The following is a 22,663-nucleotide window of genomic DNA, read 5'->3' on the forward strand; positions in this document are numbered from 1 at the left end:
AAGAATGCTGATGGGTGTATGCCCTCGTTTGGGGGGGGGGGGACAGCGCCGGTGGAGGTGGAATCCTGAAAGAGGCTGCACATGGCTATTCCATTTAGGATGGAGATGATTTTCTTAAGTCTTTGGAATTCTCTTGAGAGCAGGGTGGCAGAATGGTTGCGTGTAATCAAGACTGAGTAGAACAGATTTTTGATTAACAGGAATTTTGGAGAAGAGGGAGGAAAAATAGATCTAAGATGACCATTCAATCAGACATGATCTGAATGAAAGGTAGGTCAGGCTCAATGGACCAAAAGTCTTTCTTGTGTCTTGGTATCTTGTATCTTACCTGTAGCTCCACACACCTTGAATTGAGAACATTATTAACTTTTTATGTCGGATAAAAATGATCAGAAACCATGTTTGGTGATCATGAATCATGTTCTGATAATCATTTGGCAATTTTATGTGCTAATGGTTGTATTTTCCATTGCTATTGTTGTTTCAACTTTAGCTTTAATGCTTCTGATAATTTGTAACGTCTTTTCAGATATTCCTTCAGTTTATGGTTTGATTGATGTTCCGGTGCTCAGTGGAATACATGACTGCTTGCATCTCTTTTCAGCTTGTTATTTAAATATATTCCATCAAAATAAACTTGCTGCAGAATGTGGGATCTCCATGTTGATGGGGAGGGAGGAGATATGGCACAGTGGCTCAGTGGTTAATACTGCTGTCTCTGCAATAGGGACCCGGCTTCCATTCCAGCCTCAGGCAAATTTCACACAAACTTTCACCCAGTGTGTGTGGGTTTCCTCCCACAATCCAAAGCTATGCAGGTTAGGTGGATTAGCCTTGTTAAATTGCCTGTAGTGTCCAGGGATGTGGAGGTTAGGTAGATTAACCAAGGGAAATGTAGGATTACAGTGATTGATACAGTAGAAAGGATGGGTCCAGGTGGGATGCTCTTTTGGAGGATCGGTGTGGACTTGTTGGGCCAAATTGGGGGGGGGGGGTTCTAGTTTTAAAAATAAACCCTCACCAGGGAAGCATTGAATTACTTTGGGGTTGAAGTTTGAGCACACCAGTGCTACCAAGAGAGAGGAAACAATGCAAATTTATGCATTGCTCTTGAATTTGATTACCATTTCCTACAATGCCACACATCACATTGCCGAAAAGGGTTTCTCTAATCCATGTCATGTGTGTCACACTTGAGCAGTACCTAAAACAAGACTGGCCATTGGGTCCCCAACACAGTCGGGGCTATGGCTCTGTTCTGTGACCTTCTAACTGTTTGGTTTCCATGCTTTGATGATGCAATGATCCCAATTTGTGCTGCATGTTTGTTGACTGTGCCACACCCTGGAATTGATTCTATACACCAACTTGAGAGACCGTTAACATGCAGGTCACCCTTGGAATACATACAGGCCTCACTTATTGACTGGAAGATAAAGATGGCTGTATTCAGTCTCCATAAAGCAGCTAGTCTCACTGTTAACTCTGCCTCAGATTTAACAGGGAGCCCAGCAATGCTGCCTACCCTCTGCAACCAGAGGTACACCACAAACTAACTTCTGCCACATGCTGGTCTTTGAATATCAAAACCATTCTCTTCCTGTGATTTTGATCACAAACAATCTTCCAGAGACGGAAATATGTTTTCCAATCCACTCTCTTGCTGTGTTGTACTTAATTTTGCAAAATAGGTAGTGAATCATGGCCAACCATTGTCCCTGCTTTAAATAAAGCAGCAGCTAGGTTTTTTTAGCCACTACTCTTGACCCATTCCAATTTGCCAATCAGACTAGCCAATCCACGTCAGATGCCATATCACTTGCTCTTCACTCTTCCCTAGAACATTTTGACACCAAGAACAGCTGCGTAAGAATCCTACTCATTGACTACAGTTCAGCCTTCAACACTATTATCCCCTTGAGACTGATTTACTAAACTTTGTGATCTCGGACTAAGCCCCACTCTCTGCAACTGGGTCCTCAGACCACAGTCGGTGAAGATTGGGGACAATATTTCATCCTCACTAACACTCAACAATGGAGCCTCCCAGGGGTGTGTACTCAGCTCTCTACTGTCCTCACTGTATACCCATGACTGTGTCGCCAAATACCAGAATAATGCTATTTACAAGTTCGCTGATGACACCACCATAGTCGAATCTCAGGTGGCGACGAAACAGACTACAGACAGGAGGTGGAAGACGTGGAAAGATGACGCACTGTGAATAACCTTGCTCTCAATGCTGGCAAAACCAAGGAACTAATTGACTTTGGGTGGGATGTTACTCAAAGCCCCCCCACACATTAACAGCAGGAGGTGCAACGAGTGGAGATTGTCAAGCTCCTGGGAGTGGCCATCCACAACAAGTTTTCTTGGACTCTTCATATGGACGCACTAGTTACAAAGGCCCAACAAGCAGCTGAGGAAATTTGGCACGACAGCAAATACCCTTGCCAACTTTTATAGGTGCGCCATTGAGAGCATTCTGGATGTATGACCACCTGGTATGGCAACTGGATCATTCAACATGGAGACAGTTATAGAGAGTGGTGAACTTGGCCCGGACAATCACAAAGGCCAACCTCCCACCTATAGAATCTATCTACCAGGCCTGCTGTTGAGGAAAGCCTGCCAGTATTCTCCAAGATCCATCCCACCCTGGCAATGTTTTTCTCCAAACTCTATCCTCAGGGAGAAGGTACAGAAGCCTGAATGCACGCACCAGCTGGTTTCACAACCGTTTCTACCCACTGTTGTTAGAATACTGAATGGACTCTCAAGCTCTTAACTTATGCCTGTACCTGTGATTGTGATTGTGATTTTGTTTTTGCTGCTGTTTACCTATTATTCTCTTATCTATGCTGTGACCTGCCTGTATTGCTCGCAAGACCGAGCTTTTCACCGTGCCTCGGTACACGTGACAATAAATTTGATTCGATTCAGTAAGCTAGGCTGTTGAGATTAAGGCAACACTTGTATTCTGCAAGATTAGGTTTTGATTTTATTTGGGATGTGCAGATAGCATCAAGGCTGCAGTTGGATTCTCAAACTTGGCAGTAAATGTACATACATCAATGTCGATCCTTTTTTTATTTTTGATGTAATTCTAAAATTGAACTTTGATAACCTGCAGCTTTGGAAACAGAACAGAGCAGTTCTTGATCTTGACAAAAATTAAAATCTGAAGTGCAATGTCCATACTTAGTGCACGTACAAAGCAGAATTGACTCTATTTGCACATTACAACTAGCAGTACCTTGTGCTATGTCAGTGGCTGATATAACAATCAACTGTCTCCACAGGATGTTGTATAAGAAAGTTGGCTGGATCGTTGGGATTCTCTAAACTGTGACATATTTATTTCTTTATTGGAGAGGCCATAACAAGTGAGAACTTGCTTAGCATTTTCTCTTTTGACTTGGGGACAAGGGGTTGGTTATTGTTTCAAGCCTGTGGTATAAAGTACCAGGCAGTGACATGTGCCTAGAATGCTGGTAACTGCTGAGAATGTGTCCAAAACAGTCAGATGCGATTGGTTCTATTTTAACAAAAGGTCTTTCAGCAGAGTGGTTAAGAGAATGAGATGTGTGCATTGCCAAGGCACACTGTCTGGACGATGGTGTACGGTTAGCCCTGGGAACAATCTCAAACAAAGGAAAGACCATTAGGGATTGACTTGGCTGGTAGCGAAACAAGATTAATTTTATCTACACAACCCTTCTCCGTTACAGCAGCCTTGGCATGAGTTGACAGTCATTAAATTCTGAAAACCGTGGAAACCTGAAGCCCTTGTATAATGGCCTTATTCGCTTTCACATGCTGAACAGGAGGGTTCTGGTCAGATGATCTCCAAATATGGCAAGCAAGCCTATCAACAGTTAGGCACAGGCAGCCGAGTCTCAAAACAAGGTCATTCGCATTTCTCTCCAGCACTGAAATCAACAAAGACATGTTATATAACTTCTATTTATATCCTGTTTTCTCACTCACTGTGCAGCACACAAGAGCTTTTTGGAAGTGGGAGGTTTTTTAATGAGCTCGTGTTTTTTTTTTCCACCTTTTCAAACCGACAGGAGTTAGTTTGTCATTGGAAAAGGGGCAAAGGATGAATTTATTTGCAAATGTTAGTGATTTACTGGTCTGCTCAGCAGAAGTGAGATGTGGAATAGATTGCATTGTAAACCTTACTGTATTAGGGTTAAATGTTGACTTTGTACCATTGCCTTGATAATTACCCATCAGGTATTCTGATTACTTGGAATCAAGTGAGATAGTTATGTTGTGGCAGCCAAAATATGACGTTTAATATTAAATGACAATTGCAATATTTCATTCCAAATTTGCCGCCTCCCTCATAGCTTGAAATGTACTATTCTGCAATAAATGCTCACTCGTGAGTCATACCCTACCCTCAGTACTTCTGAGAGCAAGTTCTATGTTGCTGTCTTTGCTTAAATCTCTGTTTAGTATGCCCTAATAATCAGCTATCCTAATTAGTATTTTTGTACAAACAACCCCTCTCAGTAGCTGCACCCCCAATTTTGATTATTTATCAATGATTTTGTTGTCCTTTCAATTGTGCTCCAGCCCCATCATCCTGATCTTTGGCCATCTGATGCAGAGGGGTGTGGGCAGTCTGGAGGGCCTCATCCTGGGCCTGCTCCTGGGCCTTGGCCGCATTGATTTTGAACAGGCCCAGGCAGTGGGCTGTGGAGGGGGTCATGACTGTCGACTGTCTACCCCTTTCAGTGCTACGTTCCTGCCTTGGAGAAGAAGCTGGCTGTGTCCACAAACATACTCTGCCTTTATAAAAGGGTATGCACCACAAGGGGTAGAGTCCCCTTCCAGTGCAATTTTGATTTAGCTCCCCTTTTTCCCTATCTCTCCCTCACCTCTTGATGGTTTCAATTCCCTTTAACTGATGTTACTTGTAAATTAATCCATTGGAGAACGAGTGACTTGCTGGTGGTGGTTAATAGGTGAAAAAGAATACCACAGATGATTTGGTGCCAGTGGACAGAAAAGTTCAGTTGTGTGTAAGAGCCAAGGGTGACATGGTGGCTTAGTGGTTAGCACTGCTGCCTCACAGCGCCAGAGACTCTGGTTCGATTCCTGCCTCGGGTGACTCTGTGTGGAGTTTGCACATTCTCCCTGTGTCTGCGTGGGTTTCCTCTGGCTGCTCCAGTTTCCTCCCATTGCCCAAAGATGTTCAGGTTAGGTGAATTGGTTCTGCTAAATTTCCCATAGTGTTCAGGTGTGTGTAGCTTAGGTGCATCAGTCAGGGGTAAATGTAGGGGAATGGGTTTGAGTGGGATACTCCTTCGGAGTATGTTGTGGACTTGTTGGGCCAAATGGCCTGTTTCTACACTGTAGGGATTAATGAACAAGGCTGCTAGCTACAACACTTTTTAACAAAGCAAAATTTCATTTAGACCATCAGGGTATTTTTGACCCATCTTCTCATCTTCCTCAAAAGAGAATTGGACAGCAGTGCAAACTGAACTAGGGTCAAGAACTGGAGGCATGGTTGTGAGAATCAGGTTCCGACTCTGGGTGGGGTACAATCCTGAAGACTTGATTGCATAAAGTTCCTGAGTCTATCCTGCCCATTCTCACCAATGGAGCATGTGGGATACACATAAGCAAGCTTTTCTGATTGTTCCACACCAATCCTGAAACAAAGATGCTCTTCATTATCTGGTTGACTAATGTTTTGAAATCCATCAAGGCAGCCCTTCTACATCCAGCCTCCATTACTTTTCTGACTCTAAAACAAAGGACTTTAAAAGGGAAGATCTTCAATTTTTTCCACCCCGGTTGTTTGCAGCTAGAAAATGGATCTTCACTCCATGATGACTCCAGGGGAAGTGCCAGAGGCCCCTGGCAGCCCAGGAAAGAAGTTTTTGAAGGAGGATTCCTCTGCAGGCAGGAAATAACCCCTCAATAGTTTTGTGCTTTTTCTCTGGTTAAGAGTTTGTGCTCTTGATTTACTGTGCATGCTTACCCTGTGATTTGCTCTGTGAGATCTCTAATCACAGTGGTAAACTGATTCAAGTGACTGCTGCAGATACAGCAGTGGCCTCTGCACAAGCTGGTTTGGAGTTGCTCCCAGTCCACCTATGGTCCCAGATTTGAAGGCAGGAACGGAGTGTAGAATCAGCATCTTTGAAAAGAAGCCCATTGATGCCAAGAGGGTATTCGCGGGAACTGCAAATAAATGTGACCGATCGGGAACTCGAACAGAAGTTTAGATTTTCTCTTCGATTGGATGGAATGTTAAGAGATGGCTGCAAAGATGTGGAGCTCTCTGACAGTAATTGCTGAGAGGGCAATGTTCAGACTGCTCAGTGCTTGAACCCTGAGGATTTCTTGTCTTGCACACTCCACGGCAAAAGTTAGTCAGACTTGGGGATGGTTGCTTGGGAGCACATTCCTCTCAAGAACCCGACGGGTTCCCAAGCCAAAGGTATTTCAGGGGCTAACACCCAGTAATCAGAAACATCCTTTTCATGCTTATTTGCCTGCCATGAACTTTTAAAGATTGTGTGTGTGTGTGTGTGTGTGTGTGGGCTGTGCTCCTGGTTACGTCAACAGGATTGCTGGCTTCTAAGGAATTACCTAGGGAACTGAATGATCAGCCAATGCAGTCAATCATCCACTGATCCAAGGCATTTCAGCTGCTGGCTTGTTTCAGCAGTCTTAGCTTTGCTCCTTAGAATATTAAGATCAGTAGTTTGTTGATTCTTGAGGGCATTAGCAGCCATCTACCTTTTTTGAGGGGTGGGATAGGGGTGAAGTGGGGGTGGTGGCTGAGATGGGGAAATATCTGACAAGAGGCCAGAGACGTCACTTCTCTCTCTCTCTCTCTCTCTTGGAGCAGGACCAGAATGGAACAAAACGCACCATTTAACAGCTTCACCTTATCAGCACTCCAATTTCCTGTGAGGGAAGGGGCCGTTTCGTCAGTGACTCGCTTTCCCTGTGTGGTGCGACATTCCCAGTCAGTCACCCCGCCAACACCCACAAAAAGAAAAGCAAACAGTTTCAGTAAACAGCGTTTGAGCAGCTGTGCTGGCTGGCCAACAGCCCAAACTTGCTTGGTCATTGCTCACGAAAGTTAACTTGCCAGATACGCAGAGGACATGAATAATGGAGGTGCTGAACTGCAAGCATGTGAGCTGAGGCTTTTTTTAAATCAGCAAAGTGGAAGGGAGCGAGTGGTGTGAGCTGTCTTGAACTCTTGTGCAGCAGTATTCTAGGATTTTCCATTGGCAGACAGTGCTGCTTTTACAGGCACTGCAGTTGAGCTGGAAAGTAAGATATAAATTGGCCTCGTTAAAACTTTCCACTTTTTTTTTTGGTGCAACCTCTGTTTCCTGTCAAAGCCACCCTGCCTGTGCATTTTTTAAAATTTTTTTTAAAAAGTTTATAATTCAAAAGCATTTAATGTTAAATGAAATGAAAATCTTTTATGCTGGTGTCTCTACTTGTTGTATCGGCCAAGCAAGAAAACACTTCTCATGTCTACATCCACGCTTTCCCCTTCATGTCCGTCTGGGTCTCCTGTTTGACATCGCAAATGGGTAACCCTCTGGAAATCTGGCATTATTTCTGCGTGTGAACGTAAAGGTGGATCATTGGGTCTCGTAGTGTCATAAATTATCCAAGATGCGAAGGGAGCAGTTAATCGGAGTGCAGTGCTTCTGACAGTTGTTTTTCTAAACCACTTTGGGTTTTATAGCCCTGGTGTTCTCTCTCAAATTGAATGCAGCTGGGGTATAGCTAACTGGTTTGGAAAGCTTGTAGGTCCCTCTACAAGCTGCTCCTTTTTAAGAGAAATTCTACCCAGGTCTCCAACCACTTTTTTTTTTCCCTTACTCATTTCGCTCAGTGATTGTTAGCCATTGTTAATTGACCTGTTTAGATGGATTATGATATGCCTGGAAGGCAGGCGGGAGTTGAACCTGGGATTTCTGACTCCAGAGATACAGACACTGACACTGTCACTGTCACTACCACTGCACCACAGGCACCCTGAAGTGATGCAGGATTTGGACCTGCAATCCCCTAATATCACCCCAGTTCTCACTGAATCAGACCCTTTTCCTTTATGCCTTACGACAGCTACCTTTTTCCATTGTGTGCAGAATCGCACAGCACAAAGGCCATTCAGCGCATATGGCCTGTGCTTGATCTTTGAAAGATCCGTCCAATTGGTTCCATTTGCCCTTTCCCTCTCATAATCTGCCCAATCTCTGTATCTGTCACCTTACAGGTTTCTCCTTGTCAAATAGATATCCTAGACCTGTTTGTTTTTTTTTTAAAGCCCTTCCCAACTTGAGACTTTGTGAGGTGTTAACATTAGAGATTGCAAGCTCTGTCTAGCATTCCACTCAGAGAAAATCAGGAATTGTCAGGTGCAGAACGACAATAAGTAGGGGGGTGGGGGTGGTGGTGAAGAGTGCTTCATGGCAATGATTTTCTTCCTTGCTGAACTGAATATCATAAGAGTGTGAGCTCCTGTGTATGGAGTTTGTTGCTATGGAAATAAGCTGTTCCGGGCTGTATCAAACTGGGTGGTAGCTTCCCCCACATCACCCACGCATTGACACAGGGCATTCCAACTTCTGAATGGAAATGTTTCAGGCGCATTATCTCCTCCGGAAGGTTTGTAAGTGTTGGAAAAATGTTTGTTGCACCAAGGCTGCTTTGGGAAGAAGCAGGGAAGCTGCCAAGGATGTTAACTGAAGTGCTAAAGTCTCTTTTTGTAATTGCCCTGCCAGTTCAGCACTGAAATCTCTCTCCAGCAGCTGGTGAAATGACGTGTCACCTGGTGAAATTAGATAAAAAGCTGAGTTAACTGTTGATGGCTGTACACAGACCTGTCAACCCAACTGTTCATTTCAGCTTCAAATCAGTGAATCGCCTATCAACTTTGTGAGGAGAAATTGCACCACTGACAATCTGTGAAAATGTGCTGACCTCAAAACAATTTGTCTTGATGGAGTGCGTTTGATGTCACAGCAGAGTTGACGATCAGATCAAAACACACCGAATCAGAGAATGTGATCCCAAGATGGTTAAGTAATTATTAGAGTGCTTTAGAGGAGGAAAATGGGGTTGGGGTGTTTAATCTAGTGGGAATTCCAGTGTTTCGGGCCTGGATGAGGCCAAACACACAGTCCAGGCAGTATATACAATGCTGCAAACAAACTATTTTTAAGATGTCTTTGTTATGCACGTGGGAAGGCAAATGGTGTTTTATGAAGGCAATTGAAATTTTATCAGAAGTAGCCTGACCGTCCCTGCATTGCTTACAGGGAATTTAAACTAATCTTTCCCATTGAGGTTTGTGAGCAGTTAATAAAAGCTGGAATGGAAGCTCCAATCTCATTGGTATGAAGTTGCTGAGATAGGTATTCTTTGCTGGATTGTTGCAGTTTGTTTTATTATTTGCATGTACAGAGGTTGGGATGTGTCCTTCCGTTCCTCAGTAGTTCTTGTGGTGATCATAGGTTCCCACAAGTATTGGATAGAACATTTCAGTACATTTCTTCAGTAGCCATAAAAGTAAATGTCCAAATTGCTTTTGTTCCCTCTCAACTCTGAAGCCAGTACTTCAGCTTCAACACAGTAGTGATGTGCTGATTGGATGATCATGAATACGGAGTGATTTGAAGAGAAATAGTTCATGGAAGAAGACTAACATGACAAATCCTGAATTTCGGAACTTTTTTTTTTCAGCCAGAAGTGCTTGTTCGTATCCCCTAGCAAATAATGTTGCAAGCAAGTACAGTAATGAAACCTACTCGGACCTTCAATTGCGATCAGTGATAATTACAGATTTGCTCAATTAGGATAGCCCACAAAGCACTGGTGACTCAGTCTCTGAGGTTGACAAGATGATCCAGCAGCAGTCATAGTTACTGAGGTTAGGTTTTTGTAGCCATCAAGGAATGAGATAGAAAAGGTTCTATTCCTAGTGTTTAGTCACTGCATTTAATTTTGGATGGAAATCAAATATTCTCCCGATTTTACTTTCCTTTTTGTGCACTATCTAACCTGACTCCACTTTACCGCCCAACATTGTGACAGTGGGCTCTCTTCTAATTTTATGGAATCTGAGCCATAATGGCCTATAACAGACGGCAAGATTGGATTTCTTATGGCCCCATGGTCAGGAGCCACGACCAGGAACTCAGTTCTGGGTTATTAGATTACTTTACAGTGTGGAAACAGGCCCTTCGGCCCAACAAGTCCACACCGACCTGCCGAAGCGCAAACCACCCATACCCCTACATTTACCCCTTACCGAACACTACGGACAATTTAGCATGGCCAATTCACCTGACCTGCACATCTTTGGACTGTGGGAGGAAACCGGTGCACCGGGAGGAAACCCACGCAGACACAGGGAGAATGTGCAAACTCCACACAGTCAGTCGCCTGAAGTTGGAATTGAACCTGGGTTCCTGGTGCTGAGAGGCAGCAGTGCTAACCACTGAGATAAGAGAGCATGAATGCTGTACCTTCTGACTAGGAGACAGCCAGAAATAAATCCAGGTCCAAAGGAGCACTCTACTTTTTGGGCAAAAAGTTTCATGCAGTTACTGAGCTGTGCCTGGCACTAAAGAGAAATTGTCTTTTTGAGTCAGATGTAATCCTATTGGGCAAAGGCCCAAATTGTAGGGGTACCAACAAGGTTAACAAGAATAATAACTTGGTTAAATTATGGACCGAGAGTAAATGGGTGACCCATATTTGGATTTTCTAAAACTTGAAAAGGCTGTAGGGTGGAAATTAGGAAACATTTGATTCTGTGGAAAACTTGTCAGAAATTCTGTAACATCTTAAAGGTGTGAAGATATTGGAGTGGGTGGAGAAAAGATTCACAGGGATGGTTCCACCAAACAGGCTTGATGTTGGGGATGATTGTGTTTTCTTTGAAGAGACAACCCTTCCATCAAATCTCCTCAATTATGAGGAGTCTGGACAGAGTAGACTGGGAAGACAATTCACACGAAAATAAGGAATACATTTATGGTAACTGGCAAAAGATGCAGGTGGTAACTTGAGGAACTACTTCATGCAGGTATTGTGATCAATGAAGGTGCAATGAAAACTTTCAAGAAGGATTTGGGTTATTCTCTAAAAAAGTGGGAGGTGCAATGGGACAAGGCAGGCGCATGGCACTAGCTGCATTGCTTGTTCACACGTCCAGCACAGTAACAGATACGATGTGTTGAATTGTCCCTTCTGTAATTTCAAGAGTGAGAATCCGGGAAGGAAGTAGAATATTGTATGCATATTCTGTTCAGAAAGAATAAGTGGGGCAAGGAATGAGAGAGACAAAAAATTTAGGGTGATGTTTCATTATTTCATGGGCAAAGGCTTTATTTCCATGCTGTCAGTGTTGAATGTTGGAGGAGCGTCCACAATGTGGAAGCAGTTCTCCTATTTGAATGGATTTAGGCTTTATGTGAAGTTGAAGAGGGTGAAACTGCTAGTACAAACAAATAAATCACTCTCTGGATTGAGCTTCACAAGTAGAAATGTACTTGAGATTGCGAGAGACAATTAGGTCAAAAGTTTAATAGGTTAGCTACTTTGATTCACAAAAATCAGCAAGTGTAGGAGTGAAGTTGCAATTTAGTCATAGAACGTGGAACATTACAGTGCAATACAGGCCCTGTGGCACTTGATGTTGCACAGACCTGTGAAGCCAGTCTGAAGTCCATCTAACCTCACTATTCCATTATCATCTGTATGTTCATCCAATGATCATGCGGATGATAATGGTAATGAATGGTGAAAGTTTTGATTTGCACCTGCCTTGATCACATGAAGTAGTTTCTCAAGTCTATACCTTTGGCATTAAGGCAAACAGTGAATTTGGCAGTCTCTTTTATGCCTCCTCTAAATTCTCCTGTCTGTTTGTGGGAGCACCAAAGCCTGATTTCATGCCTTTTGTAGTTGCATGAAAGATTTTCCTCCTCTCCATTGGAATGTAAATAGTGAAAGAAATAGTAATGCTCATTTGGTGAGGATATTGAAATCAGACATGTTGAGTCCATACAATCTACAGTGTGTTGCTGGAAATGTGTGGCCAGCAGCCAAAGGGTAGACGAGTTGACTAATAAATTGAGCAAGTTGAGGTGGGACAAAGTTGGCAGGAGTCCTGAATTGAATACTTGTCGTCACTTTGCAAACAGAATAATTTCAGGGTTAACTGGAAGATAGCTTTTCTGGTAACTCTCTTGGAAAGACACAATGCAGACCCTGTCCAAGACTTGCAAGATGCAACAATAAATGACAAGTCAACTTTGTAAGGGCATAAATTAATGGTGGATATGTTAATTCTCCATGCGCGATGGGTATATTGTGTAGATAAAAGAAAATAGATGGAAAGAAAGACATAACGTCCATTTTGAAGCTGTGCTTCATAGTCAAGGAATCATTTTTAAGAAATAAATATATTTCTAAGTAATTCTGTTTCCAGCTGGTGATTTGCTTCTGAGCTCCCATTAACTTCACTGTCGACAGTCCACTGATTTATATTCAGGGATGTTTCTCACTGTGAATTGTTCCTTTTATCACTCCCAACTTATTAGGACCTCAAGGTGTCCAACACTTGCCTACTAAGGTCAAAATCCATTCGCCAAGATTATGGTCCTTTTAACTTTCCTAGTTGCCATACAATGAAACGTTGTTGTTCTAATTGTTAAAACTCATCGATGTTCATAATTTGTGTGGAGACCACTACTGGGATTTACAAAGCTTTGTTGGTTTCTTAATATGAAAAGTATGGAAATTATTTGGAACCTGAAGAACCAGAACCTATGGCAGAATGAATCACAAGAAAATTGCGCTCTCCTTTACGGTGTGATAAACCGGTGTTTGGGATGTGGTTACAAACATAGGAATTTGGAGGAAAAGTAGTCCATTCAGCTCCCCTCCACCACTCAGTAAAATCATGACTGATGGTCAGATTGTGACGTTCCCATCCACCCCAGTAACCTTTGATGCCCTTGCCTACTGCATAACCAAAAAACTTTGACCATTGCCTCAACTGTTGGCTCCATTCAGGAATCCAACCTGGAAGGCATATTCGTTTTACAGGACTTCTGTTGAACTTTAGCTCCAGTGTTAGTTCGGCTGCCCAGAACCATGCAGAGGATCACAGCCTATGACCAATGCCACAGTGGCCATGATGAAGTTTTGAGCTGAGTTAATTTGGCCCTGTGCTGTCATGATGCTTGCTAAATAGAGGGAGTGGGGTTGCCATGTGACCTACACAACCTCGACTATTTTTAAGAGTCCAGTAACTGCAGGTGTCAAATTTAATTGCACTGTCGAGATTTCCCCTGTGAGAATCATTTCAGTGAAAGCATCTGTCTTTGAGTGGAAAATCTCCAAGGGATGTGGAATTCCTTGTCTTAAGCACTTATTTTTAGCCTAAGTGGTGATAATGAGGGTGGTAACAGGAAGAACAGCATTATCTTTGTTTCCACCATTTTTTTTTTTGTTTTTATTAAATATTCGATAAGCCATGCAGCATTTGTTTTATTTAATCTTTCATTACGCAATGAAACCTGTAGCTTGCACTTTGGCTTCTAACAGCGTTCCCATGATTGTATCACTGTTGGAATTGACAGCAGCCTCTCCTTTCATTGTCTCCTGTCTGGCAATGCGTACACATCACCCCCTCATTTCCCTCCAGCCTCCTCGAATGCAGCCCCATCTTGCCCCAGGGACATCTAATGAAAAAGCAGAGGTGTTCTCAGTTAGGTTTAATTCTTAGAGTTGGCAGTAATGTGACCGTCTAGGAAACTATTTCAAACCAGAAAGGTTTGACACCTTTGCTGTGTGGATATGCATTTAAAGTAATAAAATTGCAGTTGCTGTGGACAACTGCATGTTACTTGTGCTCTCCTCTAATTCTGGCCACTTGCACATCTCTTTCACTCATTGTTGGCATCCATGCTTCCTTGGTCCTATTTGGTGGAATCTGCTCCCTAAATTGCTCTGCGCTTCTATTTCTATCATCTCCAGGAAGACACTTATTAAAACTGACTTTCAAACGAACCTTTGATCACTGTCAAGTATTGGGATCAACATCAGCATCTATGATGGTGTTGGCGTCAGTGTCACGCAGGTCATGTAGAGAGAATTCCAATGGAGCAGAGCCTTAACCAGGGCCTTGAGAGAGGGTGCATGTGGATCAGTCTGAGAGTAAAGAGTTCTTGTGGACAGTTCTGCGGACTCCAGCTTTTTTGGGAAACTGACCAGAGTTTGCACCTCACCACGTAGAAGTCATTTACTCTCCTAGCTGAATATGGTTTGGGGTGAAATTATTGTTTGGTTTCACTTGGGATATTTCAGTTGCTTTAAAAATTCTATATCAGTGCAAGATGTTGTTGTCGAAGTGAAATATTGAGTCCCATCCAGTGTTTTAATACCTGATTTGATTACTTCTCCATTTTGACAGCATTCGTTTTACTGCCGCTTGACAGAAGATAAGAAGTCTGAGAAATTCTTCAAGGTGTTTTATGACCGGATGAAGCTTGCACAGCAAGAGATCAAAGCCACAGTGACTGTAAATACCAGCGACCTTGGCAATAAGAAGAAAGACGATGAATCTTCAGAGAGGGACGTGCCAGTGCGAAGAAGAGGTAAGCTGGTATTGACGAATGCTCTTGTGTATGAAGGAAACACCTTGCCAGGCACACTGTAGACTAATTATTTATTCTAATTGCCATTGTTATCCTAAAATTGGAACTTTAATTACCTCATAATTGTATTGAGACCTGCTAATTGGCCCTAGGAATTGGAAAACAGAACTTAATTTTCTGCTTTAAGGTGCCTTTGCAGTTTTCTCTGAGCAGTGTCATTACTTTTAGAACTGATGAATCAAAGCCTTAAGTGCTCCACAGCAGATTTAAAAGCTGTCCCAGCTGTAAATAAAACGTCATAAAAGTGTAAGCCAGTCCAGAGGAATTAGCAAGGGCAAAATGACTAGAGAGGTAAGCGGAGTCACGCAAAATGAATCCGAGTTGAAAGCAGGCTGAACTGCTTGTCCAAAGAGAGACAGGTCATTCTCGAGTTTGCAACTTCCTCCCCAGTTTGCAATCCCTTGTGTGTAAGAGAAGGCCTTTATCTGCAAGCCGCCTTTTTTTTTCCTGCAGGCATTGTTGCTTGTACAGACGTCAGCTTCTATACTTAGGCCCTCTTTGGTGACACTAGGTTTCTACCTCTCAGATACTTGGCTGTCATCTTGAACATCCCTTGAAACGTTCGAGGGATTCTTATCTGATGTGCAGTGGGTCAGCCAAAGTTTATGATGGAGCTATTGGTGAGGTATTTTTTCTAAAGCTTAATAACCATAAATAATTCCTTTCAAAGAACTGCAGTGCAAAATAAACAGCCATAAATACCGATATTTAAAGCAATGCTTTCCACCACTTGCAAACTAACCTGTCATCTCCTTGAAGGGAGAGACTGCAAATGGGCAGATGGGTAGAAAGAATAGTTGATTTGCAACCAGTTTAGACAATGATTAACGACTTTTTGGATGCCATCCATCAATTGCTGATGTTGGAGAATTTGAAAGGATGTACAACCCCAATGTCTACTGACCCTCCTGGAACAGGGGGAGGCATTTAACTTTATCATGCTCAGAAGCAGGATTCTCATCCAGTTGGGAGGTGGTGGGTGCAGCTGACTGGAAAGTCCTGAGAGGCTGCCTCAACATAAAGGGACTCCCTCCTGCTTTCTAGAGGGCATCCCACCCGTTGTTTATCCAACCCATTTGCCCTTGTTTGTAAACAATAATTATTCTTTATGAACCTGTTTGGGTGTGTTACTGACATATCTCTGTAGCCATTACAACCTGAGGTGGAACCCAATTCTCTGGCTCAAACGTCGGGTCACTACTATTTGTTACAAGACTCCTCTTGTCTAGTTCTTACTTAGTGAGTCTGTTGTCTGACCACTAATTTGCCAATTCACGGAAAAGCACTATCTGATGACTGTACGGGACTCGAACAAACACAATGTGTGGCTCTGACCCCATTTGACCTTGCTGTCAAGATTTCAACCACAAGGTCAAAACCTGCCCCTTGGCCCCTATTCTCTTGGGTTGGAAATCCTAAATAGGTCCATGCAGTTCTTGTTAATCTATATTTATTTGGAAGAATTTTGAAGTCCTGAAGTCTTTAAAATTATAAAAGTTGACTGAATATTTTGAGCATCACTTTACTAGTCATTCCCAGAACATAGATGGTAATTTAAATCATTGAGCCCACAGAGCCTATTTCCTTCAGTCTGAAGTGGTGCAATATGTGACAAAAGATTATTGTCAAGTTAAGAGTGTAATCTTTTCTCATCAAAGGCATTGACTAACTAGAAATGCTCAGCAATGACTGTGCTCATAGTTGCTGAGTTAGAGGAGGACTTGGGATTCACAAAGTCTGATTCAGTGGAGGATTATGATCAGTGTTTGTTAGGGATATGGGGAAATCGGGTCAGGGTGAGAATATTATCGCTAATTCAATACAAAACGTGAAACCAGTATTCTTTATCTACCAATGACCAGCATCTTGAGACTAGTTTGGGGTAGACCATAACATAAGGGGTATCAAAGTAACATGTGGGCAGTGGTTGCCAGGAGATTTGACATTTTTGAGACTGTGGTCAATAGATTATTGCGAATCAAATTTATTCAGCAGTAAGGATTGGTGATGAATAAACAGAATCCAAATGGAGATTTGCCATGAGCTTTCTGATGGAACAGACTCCATATGCCGTATAGCCAGTTTATGCCTACGATTGGCGGCATGGTGACTCCGTGGTTAGCACTGCTGCCTCACAGTGCCAGGGACCCAGGTTTAATTCCAGTCTTAGGTGACTGTGCAAACTCCACATAGACATTCTCCCCGTGTCTGTGTGGGTTTCCTCCAGGTGCTGTTGTTCCCTCCCACAGTCCAAAGATGTGCAGGTCAGGGTGAATTGGCCATGCTAAAATGCCTGGAGTGTTCAGGGACGTGTATGTTAGGTGCATTAGTCAGGGATAAACGTAGGGTATTAGGGTAGGGCAATGGGTCTGAGTGGGATATCTTTCGGAGGGTGAGTGTGGACATTTTGAGCCAAATGGCCTGTTTCCACACTGTAGGGATTCGATGATTCCTGTACTTCTAAATTAGCATTGAGATTCTGACAATTGCTTTTGTATGTGCTTAAGATAACTGATGGAAGGGCAAATTGCTCCTGACCAATGTGTTGTCTGTTACTGTTATTTAAAATGCAGCCAAAGAGCCTTCAGCACAACTCAGTGATGAAGTAAGAGACCAGCTGCTCGAGGCATCTGCTGCCACGCGCAAGGCCTACAACACCTTCCGTCGGGAGGCTGACCCAGAGGACCACTTTGCTGCCGCGGACGGCAACCAAACAGCTGCAGAGAAAAACAAAGATGATGGCGAGATGAGTGCTGTGATTGCCATCATGCAGCCAATCCTTCGGTTCATGCAGCTTCTCTGTGAAAACCATAACCGAGATCTTCAGGTAAAACACAACCCACTACTATTGAGCGTGAGACCATCTCGCGTCCAGACTCTGTGACTGCAGTTGGGAGGGAAAAAATGGACTGTTCTGATGTCATCAGAGTGTAGTTTCTGCCCTGTGCTTTATAATCCCAAAATAAGTAGCTCCATTCTAGCTAGAGGTTTTAAAGGTGAGGTATTGGAATGAAATCTCAATTTCAAAATCACCTTAAGAATAGTTTCATTCAATGAAGGGCATCAAAGGAAGGTAGCTCTAGAGATGAGGGCATGAAGTTAATGCATGTTTGATCCACATTCAAGATGCTTTAAATATGCCAATTATGGCCGAAACTGTCTTGAGCAGTAGGTGGACATTAGTTGGAAGAGTTTCAATATTTGTGGAACTTGCTGTTTTTAATGTCTATTGTTGAAGGTTTCCCTGTAATTAATACAAATGGCGTGTCAGCCCCACACTAGGTTCTTTGTTCGCAGACTGATTGTAGATGTTGGCATTCGGATGGTGGGACGTCTAACAATTGGAAAGTTAAATTTGGCGCACTTAGCCAGCAGAAACAGCCAGGAAAAATGTTAATGCAGTAGTTGCAAAGGTTTTGAGCAGAGTGAAGAATGCATGTCACCAAAGATTCTCTGCTTTGTGAGCCATAACAGATACAGGCTCTTTTGCATTAAATAGTATTGATTGGAGTTGTGTTGTTATGGGCCAGGTCGCTGTGGTTTGAATCCTTCTATCCTCTTTGGATGGGAACCCATCATAATTAGTTTCGAATATATTAACTAACGTATCAATGAATCAAGCCATTCCATTCAGAACAAGATCCTATGTAATAGACTGTCCGTTGTACTAATGTACTGTTGAGTTAACTGTTCCTAATGTCCTTTGCTCTCATATTTCTCAAAGTTTTTGAATGAGTTATTCATAGCTGTATATTTTATTCTGGTCAGGAATAGTCTAAACCCATTGAAATATTGTGCTGAGCAGGGTTTTGACTGTGGCATTTTGCCATGTAATGATAAGTAACCATGATTCAATATTCAGAGTTCATGGAGGAGAAGCATCTGTTTTATTTTTAATATTTTGAGAAGGAATATTTATTAACTATTTTAAATGTATAGATTCTGCTGAGTGCTGTTCAGTTATGTTTAATATAAATTTTTTGTTGACTTGTGTCCTGATCTAGTTTAATATTCTTTCTCTTATTAAAGAGGAGATTATTTGGTGGCTTAAACTACATTCTAAAGAGGCAAGTTGTAGGAGCTGGGACATCCGAGTCTCCTGATGTTGGCTGGGTATAAGGATATACTCTGGTCTGTAACGAATGTGTGATGTCCACTTACCCAGCAATACTGCAGAGGTCATAGTGTGTATGAAAACTCCAAAAAACCCAAGTTCGATATTCTTACACCTTTTTATAGGATAGCTAGGTAAGCCAGCATTTGTTGCCCATTCCTGTTGCGTTTGAGGAGTTAGTGGTAAGCTCCACCTTCAACCACTCTGGTTTAGATAGTGGACGGGCTATTAAGTAACACAATGCTGTTAGGGAGGGAGTTTCAGTATTTTGATCCAGTGACATTTGGAGGAATGTCAGTACAGTTCGAAGTCAGAGTTATGTGTCTTGCAGAGTAGATTGCAAGGTGGTGGTGCTCCCATTGGACCTGTTGCCCATGTCCTCCTAGGCAGTGGAGGACCTGGGTTTGGGAGGTTAAAGAGCCATGGTGAGTTGCTGCAATTCATTTTGTAGATGATGCACACTGATACCACCATTCTTTCAGGTATGACGGAGGGGAATGTTTTGAAAGAGTTCGACAGGGTGCCACTCAACACTCAATTATTCGTCTTTTATCTTGTTGAGGGTTGAGTTTCTTAAATGTTGGAGCTACCCCCATGCAGGAAAGGGTGGGGGGGGAGGAGATTCAATCACACTCCTGATCTGTGGCTATTTATTGCAAAAGAGTCTGCATCTGTTATGGCTCACAAAGCAGAGAATCTTTGGTGACATGCATTCTTCACTCTGCCTGACAGTCTATGGGGAGTCAGAAAGTGACTTGCCACAGAATTGTCAGCATCTGACCAGGTTGGGTATTTATATGTCTGGTCTAGTTCAGTTCTGGTCAATGGCAATCCTGAGATGTTGACAGTCTGGGATTCAGCTATTGTAATACCTTGGTCAAGCAGAAGTGGTTCAATTGTCACTCCTTGCGGATGGTCATTGCTCAGCACTTGTGTGGTATGAATGTTATTTGCCACTTGTCAGTCCAAGCTTAAATGTTAACTTGATCTTACTGCATATGGATAGAAACCAGCTTCACTGTCTGTGGAGATGTCAACTTGGTTGAACCTTGTGGATCATTTGGGGAAAAAAAATCAAGTCATTGACAGTCAGATGATGTTCACTCCCAAATCTTGTCAAGGCAAAAAATGCTGAATGATGCATTGTACAGTGAAACTAAAAAATTGTTGTGCAATCTTTTATCAGAAACCTTTTTTCCCCCCATTGTATTTCCTGATGAAAGTTAATCATTCCAGTGACAAAAGAAGAGGTCCTCTTACTATTGATTCCAGTGATATGCTATTGTTGCATAATTTTAATTCCGTTAGTACTTTGTCTAAACTGTGACATCTCAACAAGCTAAGTTGATTCTCGGCTTTGATTCTGCAGGCAGTGTTCTTTTGGGTTCAGCTTTACTGAAAACTGCTGTAAGTGTCCCCTATGGTCAGGAGTCCGCTTGTTGCTGCCCAGTATCTAGAGATCCAGCAGCCTATAGTGATATCTAGGATGCAGTGCACAATAATATTCCTCATTGTACATAATTCTGCAAGTCGATTATATTCTGAGCAAATCACAAAGTTTATATTTAAATTGAGTGCCTTGGCCTGGTGTCATGTTAGGCTTAGGTAGAGTTTCCATCAACGAAGCTGGTTTGTTTCTTAAGAGTTCAAAAGTGGAGCCTTGGCCAACAAGCTTATTTTTATCAAAGGCCTCAAAATTCCTGAGCCCTGAGATAACGGGAATCTCATTTAGTTGTGCTCCTCCGGGAGTCTTTTTTTTTAATTATGTGAAGCACTGAAATTCCACATTTGATTTTTAATATATCTGACATCCTTCATATGACCTAGAGCTAATTGGTAGAAAGAGTTAACTCCCCAGGTCATGGTGCAGTCACGGTTACTCTTCTGAGGCTGTGACTGACCATACAGGGTTTCACTCTGTGTATTTTGACTGTATTGATCTGGAAATGTTTGATATTCTGTACTTTTTTTAAAAAAAAAGCTGAATTCCAATAGCTACACTAACATCTTTCACCTTGAAGAGCACAACTATTGTACCAAGTATTTGAAGCAAAAATATTTCAGTGTAACTCTAATCCCACAAAAGCAAAAATTGGGTGGGGGTGGGGAGAGGTGCTGGAAACTGACAGAAAAACGATAAGTAACAATCAAGTCAGGCAATCTCTTTGCAGAAAGAAATAAAATTAACATTTCGGTTCCAACTCACATTCCAACTGCACAAACTGGGGGAGGAAAATGGAATGTTCCAACAGGAAGTGCAAACAATCCCAGGTGAATTTAAAGCAGAAATGACGATGGCTTGCATTTATTGTAAATGCTTGGAATGGAGAGAATGTGAAAAGAAATGCCAACTTGCACAGGGTCAGAAAACAAAACATTTAGTGCATTTTTTTTGCTCATTCAACTCCATTCATACTTGGCTTGTGTATGAGAATCCCAGATCTGTACACTTAGCAACAGCCACAGTGGCAATTCATATAAGGAAGCATGCAATTCTTTTTGAATAAGATGCAGAATTTTAGAGGTATCAATTTTGAAACATTATGGAGCCTTGTCATTTTGTTTGTAATAAATTACCTTTGAACCGAAAGGAATATTAGCAAAATGTATCTGTTCTGTGGGGAGAAAGTGAGCAACCTACAGTCATCAAATGCAATATTCATGACTAGTTATTTTGCTTGTGTATTATTTAGCTTCCAAGAGCTTTTTCTGACAGGCATTCTGCCATAAATGTAAGTGTTTATCAAAAGATTGAGTGAATCCAAGGTATCAGTGCAATAGTGTAGACTCTCGGCGAAGTTAGAGCAGATAAATGTTTGAGTTACCTGGAAGTTTAGGACAATGATGATCTAGCATGGCTGACAAGTTGAGGGGTGGAGTAGATCAGTTCTGATCTTAGTAAATGTTGGGACAAGATATGGCCACCACCTCCTCTCTCTCTTATGTATAGTGCATAAAACATTGATTGGTGAGTAACTGGATGATCACTGTCCATTCTCCCTACAGTCAGGGCCAATAGAATGGAAGAATCTGGCTAATGGAAGTGGCTGAGACAGAATGGAGTACACAAGGGAGAAATAAGCTGTGAGGAAGATTAAGCAGCCAGAGAGTGACTGTAACTATGTGATAGGTCACTGGGGCTGCACTGTTGTAAAATACTTCAAGCAGTGCCACGTCAGGTCTTTAAAGCCATGAGGCGGAAACTAATAATTCAACACCACTCCAACAGATAAATATGATGAGCTGCCAATGGAGATTTATTTTGCATCGCAGCTTATTAAATCATTGAGCACATGAACAGAAGATTAAGAAGTGAAGAATAATTAAATCCTTAGCACCTCAGAAATAAACTAATCCACTATTGTAATCCTTCAGACATTTCTGACCAGGCAATTTTAACAGCTACAGTCGAAATGTTATTTAAATTGAAAGTAGCAGCTGCCATAACGGGATCTTTTGAATCATGTTAATGACCAGAACATTTCTTGCTGTGAAATATGATGAGACACTAGCCAAAAAATTAACTGATCTCTTGAACTGTGATTGTTTGAGCATTTTCTGATTCGTAATTTTGATTGCTTAAGACTACACGAGTGTCTTTCTAGTGAAAGGTAAATATGTTCTGTGGCACTTTTTTCATAGCCTGGGCTTAGAGACAGTCAGGGAGCAGGTCTTGGTAACCAGAACTCTGTATTGAAATATATCCATGCTATACAAAGCAGGGAGAGATCTTTGCACAACGACTACAGAGGCAGTCTTTGGCCCCACAATCATAATCTGATGCCACTTCCTGTGATGCCATAAGCTGGCCAATTAA

At 42.2% G+C, this 22,663-nt stretch overlaps 1 protein-coding gene across 1 annotated transcript in view; it reads left to right on the forward strand.

Moving 5' to 3' along the window:
• The window catches only part of itpr1b (inositol 1,4,5-trisphosphate receptor, type 1b), a 506,200-nt gene that overhangs the window by 319,351 nt on the left and 164,186 nt on the right, over nucleotides 1-22,663 (forward strand). The window contains exons 42-43 of the mRNA XM_043708559.1: nucleotides 14,489-14,672; nucleotides 17,306-17,559. Of these exons, the coding sequence (XP_043564494.1) occupies nucleotides 14,489-14,672; nucleotides 17,306-17,559 (438 nt within the window). The remainder of the gene's footprint in view (nucleotides 1-14,488; nucleotides 14,673-17,305; nucleotides 17,560-22,663) is intronic.

The sequence above is a fragment of the Chiloscyllium plagiosum genome, chromosome 18, assembly GCF_004010195.1.
Source record: "Chiloscyllium plagiosum isolate BGI_BamShark_2017 chromosome 18, ASM401019v2, whole genome shotgun sequence".
In the NCBI taxonomy this organism is placed as follows: Eukaryota; Metazoa; Chordata; class Chondrichthyes; order Orectolobiformes; family Hemiscylliidae; genus Chiloscyllium; species Chiloscyllium plagiosum.